This window comes from Pogona vitticeps, chromosome 5 (genome assembly GCF_051106095.1).
Source record: "Pogona vitticeps strain Pit_001003342236 chromosome 5, PviZW2.1, whole genome shotgun sequence".
NCBI classification, from domain to species: Eukaryota; Metazoa; Chordata; class Lepidosauria; order Squamata; family Agamidae; genus Pogona; species Pogona vitticeps.
Genome location: NC_135787.1, coordinates 43102247 through 43123113, shown reverse-complemented (window position 1 = coordinate 43123113; position 20867 = coordinate 43102247). Strand labels below are relative to the sequence as shown.

At 42.3% G+C, this 20867-nt stretch overlaps 1 protein-coding gene across 15 annotated transcripts in view; it reads left to right on the top strand.

The window, feature by feature from the left end:
• Positions 1 to 20867, top strand: part of NR3C2 (nuclear receptor subfamily 3 group C member 2) — a 185330-nt gene that overhangs the window by 100281 nt on the left and 64182 nt on the right. For 9 of the 15 annotated variants that reach the window (XM_073001568.2, XM_020783003.3, XM_073001574.2 and 6 more), the window contains one exon: positions 1361 to 1512. In XM_073001568.2, coding sequence (XP_072857669.1) covers positions 1361 to 1512 — 152 coding nt within the window. The remainder of the gene's footprint in view (positions 1 to 1360; positions 1513 to 20867) is intronic. The other 6 variants (XM_078394753.1, XM_078394756.1, XM_078394757.1 and 3 more) reach the window with 1 other exon arrangement.

The following is a 20867-nucleotide window of genomic DNA, read 5'->3' as shown; positions in this document are numbered from 1 at the left end:
AAGCCGGGCCCACTGCCTATGAGGCAGCAGTGGCAGAGGAGGAGGTGGTGGTGGCAGAAAATGAGGCGGCAGAAGATGAGCTGGCAGCAGTAGTAGGAGCAGGTAGGGAGGCACCCGGAGCAGTGGGAAAGGAGAGGGCAGGCATCTCATTTTGCTGGAGCAAAATGAAGTGCCGAGGGGGAAAATGTTTGGTGTTTCATTTTGCTTTGGCAAAATGGGATCCCCGAACTGGGTCATGTACTGAACTGCCAACCAGCCTGGTTTGTCAGTTTTTCTAGTTTGCAGTTTGGTTTGTGCCCATCTCTAATTCCAGCCTTGGAACGGTTTTGACTTATATCTGTCTAAATCCGAGGAAGTTGTTTCTGTTCTAGATCAATGACTGGTGACAGTAACATGAGGAGAAATAAACTGGAACTTAATCCAGATGAGAGAGAGGTGCTCAGATCCATGTACTATGGAGCTTGATAAAGGGAATAAATGTATTCCTGTTACTTTGCCCCAAATGGAAATTTTAGCAGTCTAATTCTCATTTTGTCTTCATTGTCTTCCAAAAAAGAAAAGAACTGCAGAAATTGAGAAGAAAATATTACAATTGTTGTGTAATTCATCTACCTGTAACCTTTTAAATTGAGCCTAAGACTATGGGAGAGACTTGATTTGATTTTGAAGAAACAGAAACAAGGATGTGGTGGTATATATACTAGAACTGAGGATAATTGTGAGTCTGGCAGGGATACTCTCTTTATGACTTCTTACATCCTCCAAGTCTGGTTTGTGGTTCCACAGGGGGCTACCGCAGGACAAAGGAGAAGTCCTGATTTCACTGGTGCTGGATATGAAACAAGACTATTGGCATTTGATCAGACTTAACAATCACTCTGAACTAGTCCCACTGAGTTCATTGGTGCATACTCCCGCGTAGCTTAGTACAGAATTTCAGCCTTTGTCATAGTGGTTTGCCATACATCGAAATAATAAATGCCTCTGTATGCAGTACGTATATATAAAAAATGTTCTTGAGCATGTCTCGTTTTTCTTAACGGATAGCCTACTGTAATAAAGACACATTTGATATGTTGTCTTGGTGATTTTGAGGAAATAATAGATGCCGATTTCAAGGAGGAGTTGGTAAATGAAATTGTTTGTGGCACTTTCACACATTGAGGGCTTGTGGGTGTTTTGAACTGGCAAGTAAAATCCATCACATACTATGAAAAACAAACAGGTTGTACAGACAGTGAGCAGTAAAAGTAGTTGTTCTTTTAGTTGTTTTACACTGGTAATAAGAAAAAACACAAAATAATGGGTTTTAGTTTCTTGTTGGCCTAGAAATAATTGGTATTACCGTTTTTCCTCATAGCTCCTCTTTGAGAAGTGTATCATCTGGATCCTCAAGACCTTCCAAAGTGTGTTTGGTGTGTGGGGATGAGGCTTCTGGATGCCACTATGGAGTAGTTACATGTGGCAGCTGCAAAGTCTTCTTCAAGAGAGCAGTGGAAGGTAAATCCTCATGTGGGTTCTTGTTTTATACTCTTTCTGATTTAATTATAATTATAAGGAATTTTCATTGCATGTTTCACAGTGCCTTTAGCCCAGAAATGACTTAAACAATGTATATACCTTCTGCTTTATTGGAAGAATCCCTGGCTGCAGTCTGCTGTATGCTTTTAAGTTCTAATTGTTTGTTCAAATCCACAATTCTAGTTCTTCAAAATCCTGATTTGTTAACTCTGGTAGACTTAAAGAATTATCTGTAGCCACAAATAAACATGCCCACACCTTTCATAAGCTGGAGGCAGGGGAATTCTGGGTAGAAACAAGCAGATGATATGCTCAAAGGTTCTTCAGAAATCCACAAATAATAGCAAATGCAGCTGAAATCTAATTTCTGCACAATAGTTATACAACTCTGAAACCAACCTTTTAAGATTGGTGAGCATTTGCAGTCACTCTCTCTTTCTCTCATTCTTTTAAGAAAAAGCAGCTGATAAGCCAGAAGAGAAGTCAGTGCAGGAATCTAAATCAAAGAAGTTCTGACAGGCTGTTGTCCAATAATGGATTACATGCCACTACAAACATGTCAAATAAGGTGTCTGAAGTATACACACCTGTAACTTTCCCTTTGAAAAAGAATTGTTGCATTATTTCATGCTTCTAGCTCTTTTTCTAGTCAGTTTTCCTACACACACCCATGACACCGTTTACTCTGATAGTTTCCCCGTCATCCACATCTCCTTTGTTTTACTCAGTCACTGTCATTGTACACGGTCTGTGGCTTTGCTTCCTTCGCTATACTGGTGTGGCCCATGGCATTCATTTATACATACCAGTTTAAGAATGAGTCAGGTGCAGAGATGGAACTCAGAGTAGAATTTGAAGGGCTTTGTTTATTTTATTTTGCTTTATTTCTAGCGTTTATATACTGCCCCACTTAGTAGAGACCACTACTCTGTGCCATCTTACACCTTAGCACAAATACTATCTCCCCTCCACAGACACACACACACACACACACACACACACACACAAAATAAAAAAAAATGAAAACTGACAAATCAATAAAATACAAACAGATAAATAAACAGGCTAAACAAGTTTTGCTGCTATTTCCTCTATCTGCAGGATTCTTCTCAATTTAACTGGCTTGATGGATCCAAAATGGCAATGAATGAGCACTCCTTAGATTAAAATCTCCATTTTATGGTTAGTTTTATGAAGGGTAATATGGAGACTAAAGTTACAGTAACAGGCAAGCTATCAGGGCCATTCTGTTCCTCATCTTTGTATATAACTCTAGCCACTGCAGCCAGAAGTGATGTCATGCATTTGTAAAGATAATATTATTCATTCCTTCTTTAATACGTGCCTATGTGTGTGTTTATCTGTGTATATATCTACCTGTCCACATGCCTACACAAGACCTGAGATGCTTCCAAAATATGTGGGGGAAAGGAATTTGTTTTATTTTCATTCTGTCATTGAGTTCCATATGTATGTACACTCATCTCTCTACGTTATGGGCTAAACAGTATTGCCTCACTCAGGAAAATGAAGAATGAGTGGAGAATTTTCTTTAAAAATGAAGTACAGAAAGCAGGAGATATATGGCTACCACTGAAAACATCAACCCCAGACTGCATATTTCCCTCCCCTGCTCCTCTTTTCTCATATACTGCTAGTGTACGTGGAGAAACTGTGTCAAATGAAAGATACAGGTTGCTGCTTTGAGTAATAGCTATGTAGGCCCCACAACATCTGATCCTGTTCTCTTTAGAGTAATTAGAAATCAGGCTTAATAGTGGGTTGTCGTGATGTTTGGGTTGTGCCAGCAAGTGAGAATCCTTCATCTGAAATGGATCTGCCAAAAAGATGGAGCTCACCATGATTTGGCATACTATTTGAACTGACAGAACATGTTTATGGCCATCACTATATCTCCACGCACTGTTGTGCCATGGAGACAGGAGGGAATTTATGTAATTGAGAGCTGAGAGAATCTAAAATGAAATTTAAGTCACTCTAATCCAAGTGTTTGCTTGTGTTGTGTTTGGAAGCTCATTCAGTGGTCTGGGTTACAGTTTTGCAAACCACACCTGATGTCTGAGGCATTTTTGTGCATATTTATGGATGTAAATAGGGAGACATTTGGGAAGTAGTTTATTAATTAGAGGGGGGCAGCAAGTTAGGGAGGACAACAAGGGGATTAGAAATCAAGCCCTGTGAGGGGGGGACTGAAAGAACTGGGCATGTTTAGACTTGGGAAAGGAAGTCTGAGGGGAGATACGACAGCACTCTTCAAATACTTGAAAAGATGGGCTCAAATTATAGGAAGCCAAATTCCGGTTGAATATCAGGAAAAAAAATACTAGCTGGAGCAGTATGACGGTGGAACCAATTACTTCAGGAGGTGGTGAGCTCTCCAACACTGAAGGCATTCAGGAGAAAATTAGGCAACCATCTGTCAGATCTACTTTGACTTGGATTCCTGCACTGAGCAGGGGGTTGGAAACCATGGCCTTATGCACCTTATTTTTCTTAATTCTCAAAAGGTCAATTTCAGCAGGTTTATTTGAGCTACCTTTGGCATTCCAAAATATATTGCTTTTGACTTCATCAAATCTTTTATTTTATGCTTCCCCTGCCTTTCTATTAATTCAGCAATAATGGAGCCAGTATTTTTCCATTAGAAGTTGAGGTTTTTATTAATTCGTCATCTGAAGGCTATTGCCTCCTAGCATTCAACATTTTTTTTATATATGACTGTCCAAATTTATTACAAATTATATCTGTCTTAAATTCACTTAGAGTGACAAAGCAGCTTTACATACTATAGTAATATAGCTACTTAGGAAATTGAATATCAGGTAAACAAGATTATTTCACAATATTTTCTATGATTGGATTTAGGAGTGGCTTGTGAGCTGACAGACGGGTGCCCCACCCCCAAAGTTTGAGGAGGCCATCCCCTGTCCCAGTCATGAGCCACTCATTGCTGAACCATAAATATTTCAAATCTCATTGAGCAAAATTAAATTTACCAATCCTCTTTATTTTTTTTATTGTGACATTGTACAACCATTGATTTATTTCTGTTCATCAAAATAGAAATGTACTCTTCTGTTCTGCCATTTGCCTCTCTAATACATTCTAAGGGAGGTTAGAACCATAGTTACAGGTTGTCTTAAGAAGGTAATAAGAGAGGAAATCCACAGTTTGTCATGTTCATCTCTTAACAATTCCCTTCATACCTTGATCATTTCTTTCATTAAAATTTTGATGTATGCTCTCAGTATTGTCTTGGTTCTAATATTCTGGAAAGTGATGTTGTGAAAAATGTTATATATATAATAAAATTGTCAATAATTGTCCTGTAGGGAAGAGAATGAGAATTGTAATAAAACTAAGAGATATTTATTTGAGGCAGGACATTTTTTGCAGCACATCTACTACTGGTTGTTGGTAATGAAGTATTTGGTTGTTGCTGTAGTCTTCTGTGACCTTCAGAGCAAACAGCACAATGAAATTGAAATTGTGCAAGAAAATATATAGTGCAGATAAAATACATTTAGTCTGTGCTTTCGGAGGAAAGCATGTCTTACATCGCTTCATTTTAAAAAATCAGCAAGGAATAGTGCAAAAAGTGAAATCTCCTCTTTAGCTTGTAAAAACCTCTGTACTAGATTGGTAGATTGCACTGTGAATGTCTAAATGCAAGTTGTTCACAGCAAGAATAAATAAATAATCCAAAATGAAACAGGACCACCAACAAATACAGAGATGGTGTTGAAAGCTTCTGAAGAACTTGAAAGCCTAATGGATTAATTCAAAGAAAAGTTGAAATAGCTATAGGTAAGCATGTATCTTCTTGCCAAAGATACTGGAGTGGCTTGCCAGTTCCAGGTGGATCGCGTATAGTCAGAACTCTACACCTGTCTGTCTTGGGTGTCCCTGCATGACATAGCCCACAGCTTCTTGAAGCTACCAACACGAATTTGACCAAACTCCGGGAGGCAATGGAAGACAGGAGGGCCTGGCGTGTTTTGGTCCATGGGGTCACGAAGTTAGTGACTAAACAACAATTTCAAAGCATGTATGGGTACATGTCAATCAATGTCTCTGTCTTGATAAATGGCAGAAATATAGTCAGTGCTGACATTTTCTAGCAGTTATTGAGATATGGAGATGCCACTAGAAAACATCTGAAAAGTCTGACATTTATTTGTAAATCCCCAAATCACACAAGTGCTCTAAGTAAATGTTTATGATAAAAAGGTGGCACTTACTAAGTTATGCTACTGGCTTAATTAAATTGGTATCCATCCTTTTGCAACCCTGGTACTATGCAGACTCAGAGATGCAATTCTTAATTTAATTAGACTGAATGGTACTTACTGTACTATTTTGTTATTGTGTTGCTTGTCTATTTGTTGTAAATTGCCCAGAGTGGCCCTGACTGCCAGATGGGCAGTATATAAATCAAATAAATAAATAAAAAATAAATAAATAAAAAATAAATAAATAAATAAATAAATAAATAAATAAATAAATAAATAAATAAATAAATAAATAAATAAATAAATAAATAAATAAATAAATGTTGCATCTCTTGCTCATGGACCAGTGCAATCTTATGATAATGCTCATGGCTGTTTCTTCATCGTGGTCTTCTGTGAATGCACACAAAGGGTTAATACCAGCGCCAGCGTTGGGCCTCTCGGAACGTTTTCTAGCTGCAAGAGAAAAGTAACAATGTTTAGGACTACCCCTACTGCGCACGCCCAGCCTAACCGTCCCTCAGTTCCATTTTTCCGCCTAGCGGTTTGGAGCCTCTCGTCTTAGCTGCGTTTATTGCTGCGTTATTGCGATCTATCTGATTTTTGGCTTTGACCTTTGCTTCGCTCACGGACTACCCTAGCGCTTTTTCCCTTCAACTTGACGACCCGGTGTATATTCTGGCTTACTCGGACTGTGTTTGGACTGCTCTGCCTTATCCTTGGACTTGTCGTTTCGGTTTCCTTACTACCCTATGTCCCCTTCAGGGCCGTTCAGCAGGTGTGTGGTGTGCGACCGCAAAATCCCCCATCAAGACGGCCACGATACTTGCCTGTATTGTTTGGGCGAGTCGCACAATCCCAAAGCTTGCCCACACTGCAAAGCCTTCACTAAGGCCGCTCTCAAGGCTCGCCAACAGCGCCTTAAACTTCATCTGTGGGAGTCAACGTTGTCTTCCACGGCGCCCTCTGAGGGGGAAATGGCTTCCACCTCTCGAGCAGCTCCTGTTCACTCAGTCGTCTCCAAAGTTTCCAAAATGTCGAAGAAATCCGCGTCGTCGAAATCGGCCGCTCCTGCTTCACCCGAGCCTCCGGCTCCGAAAGCTAAGCCGTCGAAATCGTCCAAAGCTAAGGCGGCTGCCCAGCTTAAAATGACATCTATTCCACTTTCTCCGAGCTCGGGTTCCATCCCATCGCCAATTCTTGAGGAGTTGTCGAGGCGCTTCGGGGCCTCGGCCGAGGCACCCGCACCTCCTCCTGCTCGACGTACTGAAGTGATACCGCCTTCGGGAAGGTCTTCCCCGACGCCGAGCCAGTTAGTCGCCGTCACTACTGGCCTCGCTTCTGCCCCACATAGCCCTTTTCCTGCGGGCCAGGGGTCGCCTCCCGTGTCGATCTCGTCCGTACACTCGGACTCGAGATCTCCTCGAGAGAAGATACCTCGATCACCTGTGCGCTCGAGGTCTAAATCTCCTCGAGGCAAACGTTCTCGCACGGAGAAGCATGGCTCCCCGAGTCGGTCCCCGTCCTCCGGCCGCTCGAGGTCGAAGTCTCCTCGACAGAAACGATCGAAGAAGAGGCATCGAGCTTCCACTCAGTCCGACTCTAGCGATCGCTCGGACTCGAAATCCTCTAAGCGTAAACGCTCTAAGAAGAAGCACCATTCTCATCGACGTCGTACCAAGCACCGACGTCGGTCCTCTTCTTCCCGTTCGGCGGATTCCGACCGCCCTAAGCGTCGTAAGCACCATCGACGTCGACGCGGCCGTTCGCGGTCTCCTCCTTCGTCGTCGACATCCGCCTCTCGAGACCGGTACCGCAAAAAGATCCGGTACATATATGTCTCTTCTTCTTCGGAGTCGACCCGACCTCGACGCCGACGCCGGGCCATTCGAGCCAAAGACCACCCTCTTCCGGTACCGGTTGCCCCTCCACCGCAACCGGCCCCTCCCACCTCGGCACCGACCGTGGTCCCCGTTCGACCCCCGACAACGCAGGTCGACGTCGAGAAGCCCCCTCCAAGGAAGAAGAGGGACGTCTTCTCCTCTGATCCAGATGAGGTGTCCACGGAGCGGTCTTCTGACTCCGATCAGGAGCCACCCCCACCCTTACCACCGCATGATTTACCTCCGGGTGATCTGGTGCTTTCCGATACTGGCGATACTCACGCTCCTTCTCCATCTGAGGATTTTTCTTCTTACTCTCAGATGATGTCCAGGCTTGCCAAGACGCTTAAATTGGACTTGAATCTCCCTTCCCCTCCGGGAGAGGACTTGTTCTTTGGAGACATAAAACGAGACAGTACCGCTCCCCCCAGTATAGCCTTTGTGCCTGTAGTTATGGAGGCCATCAAGGAATTCTGGGCTCAGCCTGCGGCTACACCTAATGTCCCTCGTCGCACAGAACACTTCTACAAGATTCATGGGGCCGATACTCATTTTCTGCTCAAGCATCCCATTCCAAACTCACTCATTGTTGAAACAAGCTGTTCAAGGCCTTCGGCCAAGGCTCATGTTACTCCAGTCGACAAGGAGGGTAAAAAGCTGGAACTCATCGGCAGGAAAATCTACTCCCTTGTCACCTTGCTACTTCGAGTCATAAATTATCAAACTGTTTTGGGAGCTTATCACAAACAATTGTGGCTCAAACTTTTGCCTGGGTTGAAAATGATACCTGAAGACACCAGGCAAGCTTTTCTCAACTCATATGAGGAAGCTCAGACGGTATCCAAGTATGAACGTCTTTCCATCAGACATGCAGCAGAAATCTCTGCCAGAGTCCTCATGTCTGCCATCTCTATCCGGCGCCATGCTTGGCTCCGTTCTGCGGACATAATGGAGGACGTCAAATCAAAAGTTGAAAGCCTCGCCTTCGACGCTACCGGGCTGTTCAACGAAAAGACCGACTCCCATTTGGAGGACCTTCATAAGGCTAAGAGAACTGCTAAGTCTTATTCTGTTCAGTCTCAATCTAGACAGCGACGCCCTCAATGGCGTAAATCTTATGGACAGTATCAATCTTCCCAACAATACCGTCCTTACAAACACCTTCCTCAGCAGCGCTCTGGCCAGTCCTCTTCTTCTGTCCAGGGCTATCAGGGATACCGCCCTCGTCCGCCCCATCGCCGCCAACCTTTTAAGCCACCTGGCAGAAAACAAAAACAGTATCTTTGACTTTCGGCCCCCCGTTTTCACCCACTCACCACCTACCACCCGCCTTCAACCGTTTCTTCACAACTGGTCTGTCATCACAAACGACACTTGGGCTCTAAAAATTATTCAGCACGGTTACCAGCTGGAGTTTATAAGATCTCCTCCGCTAGGTTTCATAACTCATTCTCCCTTCGACTCCTCGCTAGAGGAAGAAATATCATCTCTCTTAGAAAAAGAGGCCATCTCTACAGTACCACCTCACGACGTACAATGCGGGTTTTACTCCCGCTACTTCGCCGTCTCAAAAAGCGGAGGAGGCATAAGACCCATCCTCGATCTAAGACTCCTCAATACTTACCTGCGACCCAGACGGTTTCGGATGCTTACCTTAGAGTCCATCATGCACTTGCTGAAAAAGAGCAACTGGTTCGTCCTTATAGATCTAAAGGACGCATACTTTCACGTCACTATTCACCCCGACCACCGCAGGTTCCTTCGGTTCATCTTTCAGGACACGGTCTACGAATTCCAGGCCCTGCCATTCGGTCTGTCCACAGCTCCCCGGACCTTCACCAAGGTTATGGCTCCGGTGGCGGCTTACCTTCGTCTCAGGGGCATTCACGTTTACCCTTACCTGGACGATTGGCTCGTAGTCTCCACCTCGAGAAGGCAATCCCTGAAAGACACAAGATTCATTCTGTATCTTCTTTCCAATCTCGGTCTCACTGTCAACAATCAGAAATCCCGGCTCATTCCCTCCAAGACAGTTCAATACATAGGGGTCTGCTTGGACGCTGTAAAGGGTCGAGTCTTTCTTCCCCCGGAAAGAATACACAAGATTCGACGAGCCATCAGGAAATTTTTCCCCGGTGCTCGGGTGACAGCCCACCATGCCCAGCACCTCCTCGGCCTGATGTCTTCTACGACGCCGGCGCTAGCGCACGCTCGCCTCAAACTCCGGTCGCTCCAATCTTGGTTTCTCACCCTTTTCGACCCCATGATCGACAGTCAAAGGAAACGCCTTCGTGTCACCCCGGAGCTCACCAGACAACTCCAGTGGTGGATGTACACACCCCATCTCACGGTTGGCCGGCCCTTTCGTCCACTCCGTCTCACCGTTCAAGTTACAACGGACGCCAGTCCGTCCGGCTGGGGGGCGCACTGCGGGCGCCGCACCATTCACGCCCTCTGGACGCCTCAAGAAGCCATGTTCCACATCAATTACCTGGAACTGCTGGCGGTTATCAAGGCCTTCAAGTCCTTCCTCCCTCTCCTCCGCGGCCGCGGAGTTCAGCTAGTGACGGACAACACTACCACAATGCACTATGTCAACAAGCAGGGAGGAACCCGCTCTCATTCACTCCTGTATCTCTCCATCCTCCTTTGGGAATGGTGTTACCGTCATCATATCTACCCGGTGGCCATCCATGTAGCCACGGAGGACAACACACTTGCCGACACTCTGAGCAGGCTTCACTATCAGACTCACGAATGGGAGTTGAACCCTCTGGTCTTCCAGGACCTTTGCAACCAGTGGGGGACCCCAGTGCTGGACGTGTTCGCATCCCCTCACAACGCAAAATGCTCCCGCTATGCCTCCCGGGCAGGTCTCGGTCACCACTCGCTCGGCGACGCATTCATGATTCCATGGAACCAGGGTCTCTTGTACATGTTTCCACCGATCCCGTTAATACAGAGATCCTTGATCAAACTCCGACGCTCGATGACTCCGGCCATCTTCATCGCACCCTTTTGGCCTCGCCAAGTGTGGTTTCCCACTCTAGTCAGCATGGCTGTGGACTCAGTAACCCTTCCAATGTGGCCAGACCTACTGACCCAGGAAGCAGGCAAAGTCCTTCACCCCGACCTCGACACGCTCCATCTGACGGCGTGGAGGATCGTCCAGAAATTCAGGAGGTCTTGACCAATGCCATCAAACCCTCCACGTCTCGCTTGTATGCCTACAAATGGAACAGCTTTCTGAAATTTACCCAGCAGAGGGATCTCACCTCCTCACCTGTGTCTCTTTCCACACTTCTGCAGTATCTCCGTTACCTGTTTGATTTCCACCTGTCTATCTCTACTATCAAGGTGTACCTGGCTGCGGTTGTCTTCTTTCAGCCCAGAGCTTCTCCCTCATCCCGCTTTTTCTCCCATCCTACCGTCAGGATGTTTTTGAGGGGTCTCTCTAACCTCCGACCTCCCGTTCGTCCTCCACTCCCTCAGTGGTCCCTCCATTTGGTTCTGCATGCCCTATCCAGACCCCCATTTGAACCTATGGCTACCTGTGACCTCAAAATGCTCTCTTTAAAAACGCTATTCCTAGTGGCTATTACCTCTGCTCGTCGAGCTAGCGAGTTGGCAGCTCTCCGCCATGACCAACCTTTTCTTCAGTTCTTTAAGGACAAGGTTATGCTTTACCTGGACGTCTCCTTTCTTCCTAAGGTGGTCTCCGACTTCCACGTCAACCAGCCACTTATTCTGCCGACTTTGTTTCCGTCTCCGACGACTGATGTTGAACGCATGCTCCACATGCTCGATGTTCGACGGTCCTTAGCTTTTTACGTATCCAGGACCAAAGACTTTCGCCTGGCCAACAGACTCTTCCTTTGCCACTTTGGCCCTAAGAAGGGTTGCCCGGCCTCGCCGTCCACGCTCTCTCGGTGGCTCGTGTCTACCATCGCCCTTGCCTACGAGCTCAACCACAGAGATCCTCCACAGGGACTTAAAGCCCATTCCACCCGGGCTGTTGCCTCCTCCACTGCCTTACTTCGTGGCGTCGACCTGCCCGACATCTGCCGGTCCGCTACGTGGTCTAATGCCTCTACCTTCATAACCCACTACAGATTGGACGTGAGGGCAAAAGAGGAGACCAAATTCGGGAGGGCAGTGCTAGCATCGGCTCTTCAGTGACAGCCCACCATCCGGTTAGTAAGCGTGCTAATCACCCTTTGTGTGCATTCACAGAAGACCACGATGAAGAAAGAAAGGTTACTTACCTGTAACGATGGTTCTTCAAGTGGTCATTCTGTGAATTCACACAATCCCGCCCGGCCTCCCCTCTGTCTGTCTGTCACTGGCATCTCTCTGACTCGAGGGCCTATGGCGGACAAATGGAACTGAGGGACGGTTAGGCTGGGCGTGCGCAGTAGGGGTAGTCCTAAACATTGTTACTTTTCTCTTGCAGCTAGAAAACGTTCCGAGAGGCCCAACGCTGGCGCTGGTATTAACCCTTTGTGTGAATTCACAGAATGACCACTTGAAGAACCATCGTTACAGGTAAGTAACCTTTCTTTTTGTTTTGTTTTGTTTTTTTAAACTCTATTATTAGATAACTGTAGATCTTGATGAGAAACAGTTCCAAGCCTCATTTCCCACTCCTTTTTTTTTAGCACTTCTTTAGCATTTGGTCACAAGGGCTGGTTTGAATTAAATGTTAAATGGTAAATGAGGATTTAGATAGATCCCATTGAATAAATGTTCTACACAGGTTGAGTCTAGCAATAGGAGACTAACCAAAGGATCCAGCTGTGTTGTGATTTAGGGGAAGGGTAGGTTTGATAACTTAGGCTTCAAGAAGGATCACATCTTGACCTGTATGTAGTACACTCTTCTTGACTGGGACCAATGGGTCACAACCTTGTCTATATAAGAAGTGAGCAAGTTAATGTAGTGGGCTTCCCTTTTGAAAATGTGCTTTTTACAACCCTTTCCCCAAGCTATGGAGTTCACATCTGGTTTTGGAAATACCAAGCCCCCTGCACACACACATACACTAAAGCAGAGATCTGTGCCTTGGGTGGGGTTTTTTTTTGCCCAAAATCTTTTTTTCCTAGTTGGAGTAGCTATAGAGTCAATGACCTGGCAGCCACACACAGTCTATGGACTGGATGATTCCTATCTCTCCTCTACTTTTTTTTTCAAAATTGAATGAATATATGTACAGTACTCTTGAAAAAAGACAGACAGCTTTGTCTGTGTGTCTAGGAATTTCACAGTTCTCCTAAGCTTATTTTAATACATGAAACCAAGAACACAGTCATTCATTCTCCACCATGTAGATCAGAACCAAGACATTTCTGTTAGCCTGTGCACCATGTAATACATGCAAATGCTTTGCTTAACAATGCTAGCTGAAACTGTGAAAATGATAGGTGCTTATTTGCTCTGATATAGTGTCATTATAATGATATACTATTGGGAGAAATTAATAACAGCAGTCATTGTTTAGTATGCATTTGCATGTAAAATCAAAAACTAATGAAACTCAGTACACTGCAAAAAGTAATAATCTTACACTTGCCACCATAAAAAGAATAGCCTAGCAATGAGAAGAAAATTTCTGCAGAATCAAACATAAAAAGGCAAATTGCAGGACAGGTACTTTATAACATTTGGGAATTGGAAAGGACATGTCATATTTGCTGTTCTCCCACAAGGTCACCTTGTTGCTATGTGTGTGCATTCCAGAATTCCTTTGTAAATAAACAAATATCTCTTCCCCACCGCACCCCAAGAGTGCAGCCCACCACTACTTAGTCCTAAATTACAAGGAGATAGTAAAAATGATTTATTACTTGGGCATTTGTTTACTCTTTCACAATTATTATTGCTCAGAGTAAAGTATTTCCTGGTTTGGAGAAACCTACAACCTTGTTTATTAGAGATGTGAGGCCAGAAAAAACAAACTCTTTAGCAATTGATGGTGGGGACAGAGTTCAGATGGTGCATGATATGGAACAGCTATTGGGGGCAATTTGAGAGTCTGCTAAATATCTAGCTACTGTGAGATAGTGGTGAGGCGTATTGTAGCCTTGTGGATTTGCCTCACTTCCTTAGTTGTCACAAATTTTGTTTCCCTGTTCTGCTTCAAGGGAATGAACTGATGTTCTGGCTAACGTGTGAAAGTCTTAAGAAGTTTGATTCATGTAAGTCTTCCATAGTGTTCACATTGGAAACATGGGATCTGAAGCTACAGATCCTTTGATACTGTCTCAGTTCAGATGATTCTCAAAACCATGGCTTTGTACAATCATTAAAAAGCCATTTAGATTTGTGCCTTCCTTTCTTCTCTCTTGTTCCTCATCATTCCTATGAATACATTCCCTGTTACATTTCAGTGCTCACCACAGCCTCCCATCTCATCTGATCAGCAAAGTACTATTTCTCTTTATCCTCCAACCAAGAATTAGAAACCCAGTTCAAACCATTTTTCAAAACATTTTGTTGGTGACAATGAGCACTATCTGTAATTTACCAATTTCAACATTCCTGCAAATGGTAGCTGCCTAGAAGGGAAAATGGAGGAGAAGCTACAGATAAGGAGGAAAAGAGAGAAGGGGGAGACTGGGAGCTGCAAGAAAATTAGAGAAAGTATCTGCACCTCAGTATGGAAGACCACTTCCATTATGCTGTGAGTTCTGGTTGGAGAAATGATTTATATTTATGACAGTAACCCACACTGTTTGGGGGAGACTCACACTTGCCCAACATAACTTTCCCTCCTTCCATCTGCAGTCCCCTCTTGCCCCGCCTTCCTCTGTCCTCCAGTCCTCCAAAACACACTGGGGGTAGTAGGGGGGTGAACAGTTCTAGTGACAGTTTCTGTTCCGTTGGGCATCAGGCACTATTGCAGGTGTGGGTGATCTCAGCAGGATCCAAGAGCAATTTTTGGATTTGCTGGCAGCCTAGGGGCTCCAGTCCTAATTGGGGAGGGGGTGTGGGCTAAAGGGAGAAGAGTGTCTAATTTGCATTTTTATAAAAATGTAGCAGTTATGTATTTGTTAGTCAGGGTTTTTTTTAAATTGAAAAATGGGGTTAACTTAAATTTTAAAAATAAAAGCCCTTTGCTTTAAAATTTAGAATATTTTAGGGGTATGGAGGACCCTGGTGCCCTGGGGCTTCCTCAAAACATGACAAAAATGTTGTCATAACCTCTAGAAAGCACAAAGGGGCTTTCTGATCAAGTCAAAGAAACATGGAGGCTATGGGGTGGGCAGGCTGTTGAACACTGCAAATTTTGCCCCCGGGGTGGCTACATAAAGTTCATGGGCTGCATGTTGCACACCCCTGCACTATAGAGATAATGCCTGAAATCCTGTTATGCAGTACACAATGCAGCAAAATCACATGCACCTCGAAATTGCACAAGGAAGCCTGTAATCACCTGCAGTCTGGTGCTGGTAATGACATCATTGTACAATCAGATGCTGCCCAATAGGATTTGGGCCAATGTTAGCTTAGTATTTTCAAAGGAATATTGTTCACTTGGGTAGCAATAAATATAGAAGAGAGTTCAGGATAGCTAATTTTCTTAACATTATCTCCACACTTAACATTGTGATCCCATTAATATTTACACAGCAGCATGTCCTCTCAGAACTACACAGATGTATGTGCGCATGCATGAGTGTGTGTATATAAGGAAGGAATTTGACTGTAATTAAGACAGCATTTAGAGATAGCTATATGTATCAGATAGGAGCAGGAAAAAGAAGATAGAGTTCTAAATAAAGAAAGGAAGAATAAGTGTTGCACAATCAGTAGCTTATGATTAATAATGCATGTGAGAGATCTTCTTTTTGGTTCAACAAGAAGGTCTGATGACCTCTATTTTTACTATTGGAGAGAAATGGTTAGTTAACCCTCATAATGAGTATAATGATTAATGACTACTCTGTGAAGACAAAAGGGCATCAAGCCAGACTCATTCTTCCAACACTTCTAAATGGGCATTAGTTAACTTACATGAATACATTTAACCAGATAATTAACCTTGATGCTGTCAGTTTTGTGAGCAAATGTGTTTTCTTTTAGCAAATGAGTGTTGTTATGGGACTGTAGTATTACCAGTTCAGGGATGGGAGTGGACTGAGTGGCCTCCTTTTAAAAATTGCATGCAGATTTTAAACAGCTGAAACCAACCTTCCTTCCTTCCTTCTTCTTTTTTTGGGGGGGGGCATGAAACTGTTAATGCTTAAGCCACTTTGCTTAATTGCAACAGGGTGATGCTAATAGACAGAAGAACTATTATTTATCCAGTGTTGAAAGTGAGGAGAGCAAAATTAAAATAATTGCTCAAAATATTTGGAGAACTTAATGCTATTTTAACACTTGATTAATTTTCTGAATACTGTACAATGACTCTGAAACACTATGCTTGGCAAAACATGGGTAGGACAAGAAGAAACAGACAAGCCAGCTGTGAAAAGCATGACCATAATAACACTCAGTCATGACAAACAAGTTGAACAAATGCAGTATGGGAAAGCAGTGTTACAAAGAACAGACATTGGAAGAAAATCTTATGTGTTTTTTCTCAGTCAGAACTGAATATTTTGTCTAATGGACAGCTGAAAATGTTGCCTGCTGGAACATCAGGTACAATATAAACCAGAAAATTAAATGTTCTTTGTTGCTTGCTCACGTTTTTAGCCGTAGCCAGTTGCAGCAGATACACATAAATCTACTTCTGTTTGGGATACCTGTACAGTTCTGTGTACTCATGTAGGATATTTTATGTCAGAGAGGTATGAAAAGAATTAAGGTACTGTGATGTCTGGCTGATAAGAGGACTGGATCAAGATATATGAATACACAACAGTACTGGTGGAAGCAGTCATCCTCATTCTATCCAGTTTACCATAATTCAGGCAATCCAACATGTCTGGATTGGGCAATAGCTACTAAACATAACCTTATCTCATGCCCGGCTGTAATTCTGTATTTCTTACATTCATGTCCTCCTTTCTTCCAAAGAGCTCTCCATTAACCGAATTTGTCTCACAACTGTGTGCACCAGGTCTGGCTGAGAGAATGTGAGTGATCCAATAATCTTTCGATTTAGCCATGTTAGCCTGTGCTAGCATATCAGGCAAAAACAAAATAAAAATTAAATTAAAATAAACTTTCAACTGTTATGTCTATGCTCTGGCAGAAAACGTTGGGAAAGATATCTAAAGCTAGGAAGTAGAATTTCCAAACACTGGTGGGAAATTGCTGCTTTTTAAATGTGATGCAATCAACACCCATATGCAGTTTTGAGTTCCACCATGATTATTTTTAGAATAATATATATTTATGCTTATATTTGATAATACATTGGTCAGAAACCTATTAGCACAATTCCAAGCACATAAGACAGAATCAGTCATGGCCTTTTATTTTTAATTAAGAATTCCCTCTCAGGTTCTGAGACTCATTTTTTACCTGGGGAAGCCTTTGAGGTCCTTGGGATGGGAAGAATTTTTAATAGCTGAAGATCAGTTATCTAATTGAATACACAATAGGTCGTGTTGCTTGAGAAAAATAGCTTTGCAAAATCATCTTGCAATAACTGTCGCAAAGTTAAATGTGTATAGCTACGGTTGGTCAGTCTGATTTCCTTTTACGAAGCAATCATTTTATGGAGATCCAGTTAATGCTAGACATTTGAGGGGGCATATTTTCAGTCTAATGAATTGTGTTACATATTATAGTTGTTCATTCTGGTATATCTGAGTGGAAAAGTTAAACATTAGGACAAACAAAAATGATCAGATTAGTCTTAAGAGTTTGGGGCTTCCATTTAAAGTATTTGTTTTAGGGAATTTGTAACAAAGGTCATTAGCGGTCTTGTTATATGAAGATGAATAACATTTTAACATGAAGCTCTTTTTGCAGTTGATAGACCCAACTAGAACAGACTTGTTGGATCAGTGGGATTTACATAGACTCATGTAAATGAGATGTTGACTCATTGTTCAACATCTGATTTAATGTGTCTACTCCAATTGGGATTAGGAACTGGGATTACAGCAAGATATGAAGTAGTGTATGAAATACGGGGACAATCAATAAATGATCAGATCATTATTGTTTCCTAAGTGGATTTTGAAGATGCTGGCTTGATTGCTCAGCGAATTAGATGGAAGTGGTGCGTTAGGTTTTCTGCTATGCCTCTTGAGAGAAGAGCCAGCCTCCATGGCCTGCATAGCCTTGGGCAATAGGCACAGTACAGTCCCAGTGTCCCTCCAGAAGAAGGAAATAGTAAACCATTTCTGATTATACTTGCCAGGATACCCTGGCAAAGATCATGGTAAGTCAAAATTGACTTGATGGCACACATTTATTTATTTATTTATTTATTTATTTATTTATTTATTTATTTATTTATTTATTTACTTACTTACTTACTTATTTACTTATTTACTTATTTACTTATTTACTTATTTACTTATTATTTACTTATTTACTTATTTACTTATTTACTTACTTGTTTGTTTTGCACTATTGTTTTGAATAGTTTAGAGATTGCTCCATTCCTTGTTGCTTTATATGAACACAAATTGTGGATGGAGAAAGTCTTCAAAGGAAAAAAAAACTGATGGGAGAAGGGAATCAGTATGTTTGTAGGAAAGGTTTTGTTTTAATTCCTTTATTTAACTGGCTGTTAAATGGTTTGAGATCTGTCTTGTATTTTAGAATAATAAAAATTTCTGAAGCACCCACCCTTTTTCGCATCAGCAGAAGGAGTGGAGATTGGAATGTGATTGTTGTTCCATACACTTCCTGCATCTTAGGTTGTTTCAGCAGTATTTGGCAAACAGCAGAAATAAGAACAGCTTGTAGAAAGCTTTTATTTATCCCAGGAAACTGAGGACACCCTTGAGCTGTACTTTTCAGCCGAAGTCAGTTATTTGGGCCTATGTGGACCAAACAAAAGAAAACCAAATTGCAATAAACACAAAAATGTAAGAAAAATGCCCACTTCTGGCTTAGGGAAATCATATTATACCAGTGGTTTAGCATACATTGTTTGTATATAAACAATGGAAAGGCAGTATGGAATTCTGTACAGTCATATATTCTAATGTTGCTAGCACTGTGTGAGAAGTTTGAGCACTATGGGCCTTTCTTGCTAGATGACATTCCAGTCATAACACAATGAGTGGTTGTTCTAGCACAATACTTCCCTATCCTGGGTAACCAGGTTTTCTTGGGCTGCAATTCCCACAAACCCTGGGCAGCAACAGCTTGTGGTGAAGGCTTCTGGGAGTCCCAGAATCTCTGGGTTATCCAAGGTTGGGAAGCTCTGTTCTGGCAAATTGTAGCATGTAATGGGGGAGTAAGTTCTGAGATCCTTCAACTACAATCTGTGATTGTTGCCTCTAGTTCTTTCCCATTCCCATTCTTACTTTGTTCTGAATGTAGTTTAGTGTGTTTTTCTCATCCTAGGTAGAGAAATCTGAGTGAAAGCCTTGTCTTGAATTATAGTATTTCTGTACAGCATGCCTTTCTATCTTTTTACAAAGCATGGGGGAGGCAAAAATGTTGAAATTGAGGCTGTCCTACTTTGGGCACATTATGAAAAGGCAAGATTCTCTGGGAAAGACAATAATGCTGGGAAAAGTGGAAGGCAGCAGGAAAAGAGGAAGACTAAATATGAGATGGTGTGACTCCCCAAAGGGTCTACAGGCTTTAGTTTACAAGAGTTGAGCAGGGCAGCTGAGGACAGGAGATTTTGAAGATCACTCATTCATAGTGTTGCTAAAAGTTGGAGGTGGCATGATGGCACCTAACAACAAAAATGTGATTTTATTTTAGGGAACATGTTTAAATTTAAATTCACTATCGGTAGCAGTGATAATATTATGCAAGCATTTCCTAGCACATTTCTCACAGTTTAGAATACCACAATTGGAAGAGGAACCATATTAGAATGCCGCCTTTCTATTATCACCATTTTTATTCATATTTGTTTTTCTGTTTGAGTGTGGCACTTATGTATGCCTTAGATTTCTGTTCAGATTTTCTGTCCTAGACTTCCTGGCAACTGACAACAATAAAACATAAAATTACACTTATCATAAAAGATATTTACAATTTAATCCACAGTAATCTCCAGGTAGGAAATGCAGAATACAATAGGGGTTTGAGAGGGAGATGCTTTATTTTCTAAAAGCTGTATTTTAGTAATAAATGGGTACATTGGAAACCTTTTTTAACTTCTGCAACTTCTGTTACTACTTTGTTACTAAATTATTACATTCAGTAACATTCTTTTACGAAACTATCTTCCTTAAATCCATCAGCATACCAATGACCATTTGTTGGCATAACGTTGCTTTTCCCTGTCTTCCTCGCTGAAGCCCCATGCCCACTGAAAACCTGCTGCAGAGAGTTTTCTATCCCTTTGCATCTAATGTTGAGGTTACACAGAGGGCTCTGAAAGGACAGTAATTCATAATCATAACATTAGAATTGCAGAGCTAGGAACAGGCTCTATGGATTATTGAGTCTAGTCCCTATCAATGAGGCACAGTGGGGAATCAAACCTCCACAGTCAGAGAACTAAACCACTGAACTAGCCAGCAGTTCTTTCTGCCCCTCTACGTCTTGCTGACAGAAGTGCTTCAGTTAGCAGGAGAAGACATAATGGACCTTATTTCATTTTTCTGTGCTAGTATAGGGTTGTCATAAGCCTGGGGCAACTCGATGGCAGTCTTGAGAAATAAGAAACTGGCAATATTTATCATTTTTATTTTATGTTATTTTAACAAAGTTTTCTTGATTTTGATATAAACATAATCTGCCCTTGTTTGTTTATATGTGATATACTGTTACAGCGCATTTGCCTTTGAGGGGGTTCTTGATTCTCTTGCTATTAGGTACAGTATTTGATTTCTTTAAAAGAAAATCCACTCCATAAATTATGGCATCTTAAATTTCTAATTGTTCCTGAATGTTGATTTTGGCTACTTTCCAATTCTGAAAATCCCATTCTGCTTCAGAGTTTAAGTGACAACAGACTAATCATCTGTATGAAATATTTTACATTTCATTATAATCTACTTCGCAACATGGAAAAACCTTTTAGTATACAAAATTAATTTGCTTTGATTTAGTGCAGACGGCATTTTCGTACCTACTTTATACAGAGCTAATTTTGACTGATTTGCAAGCA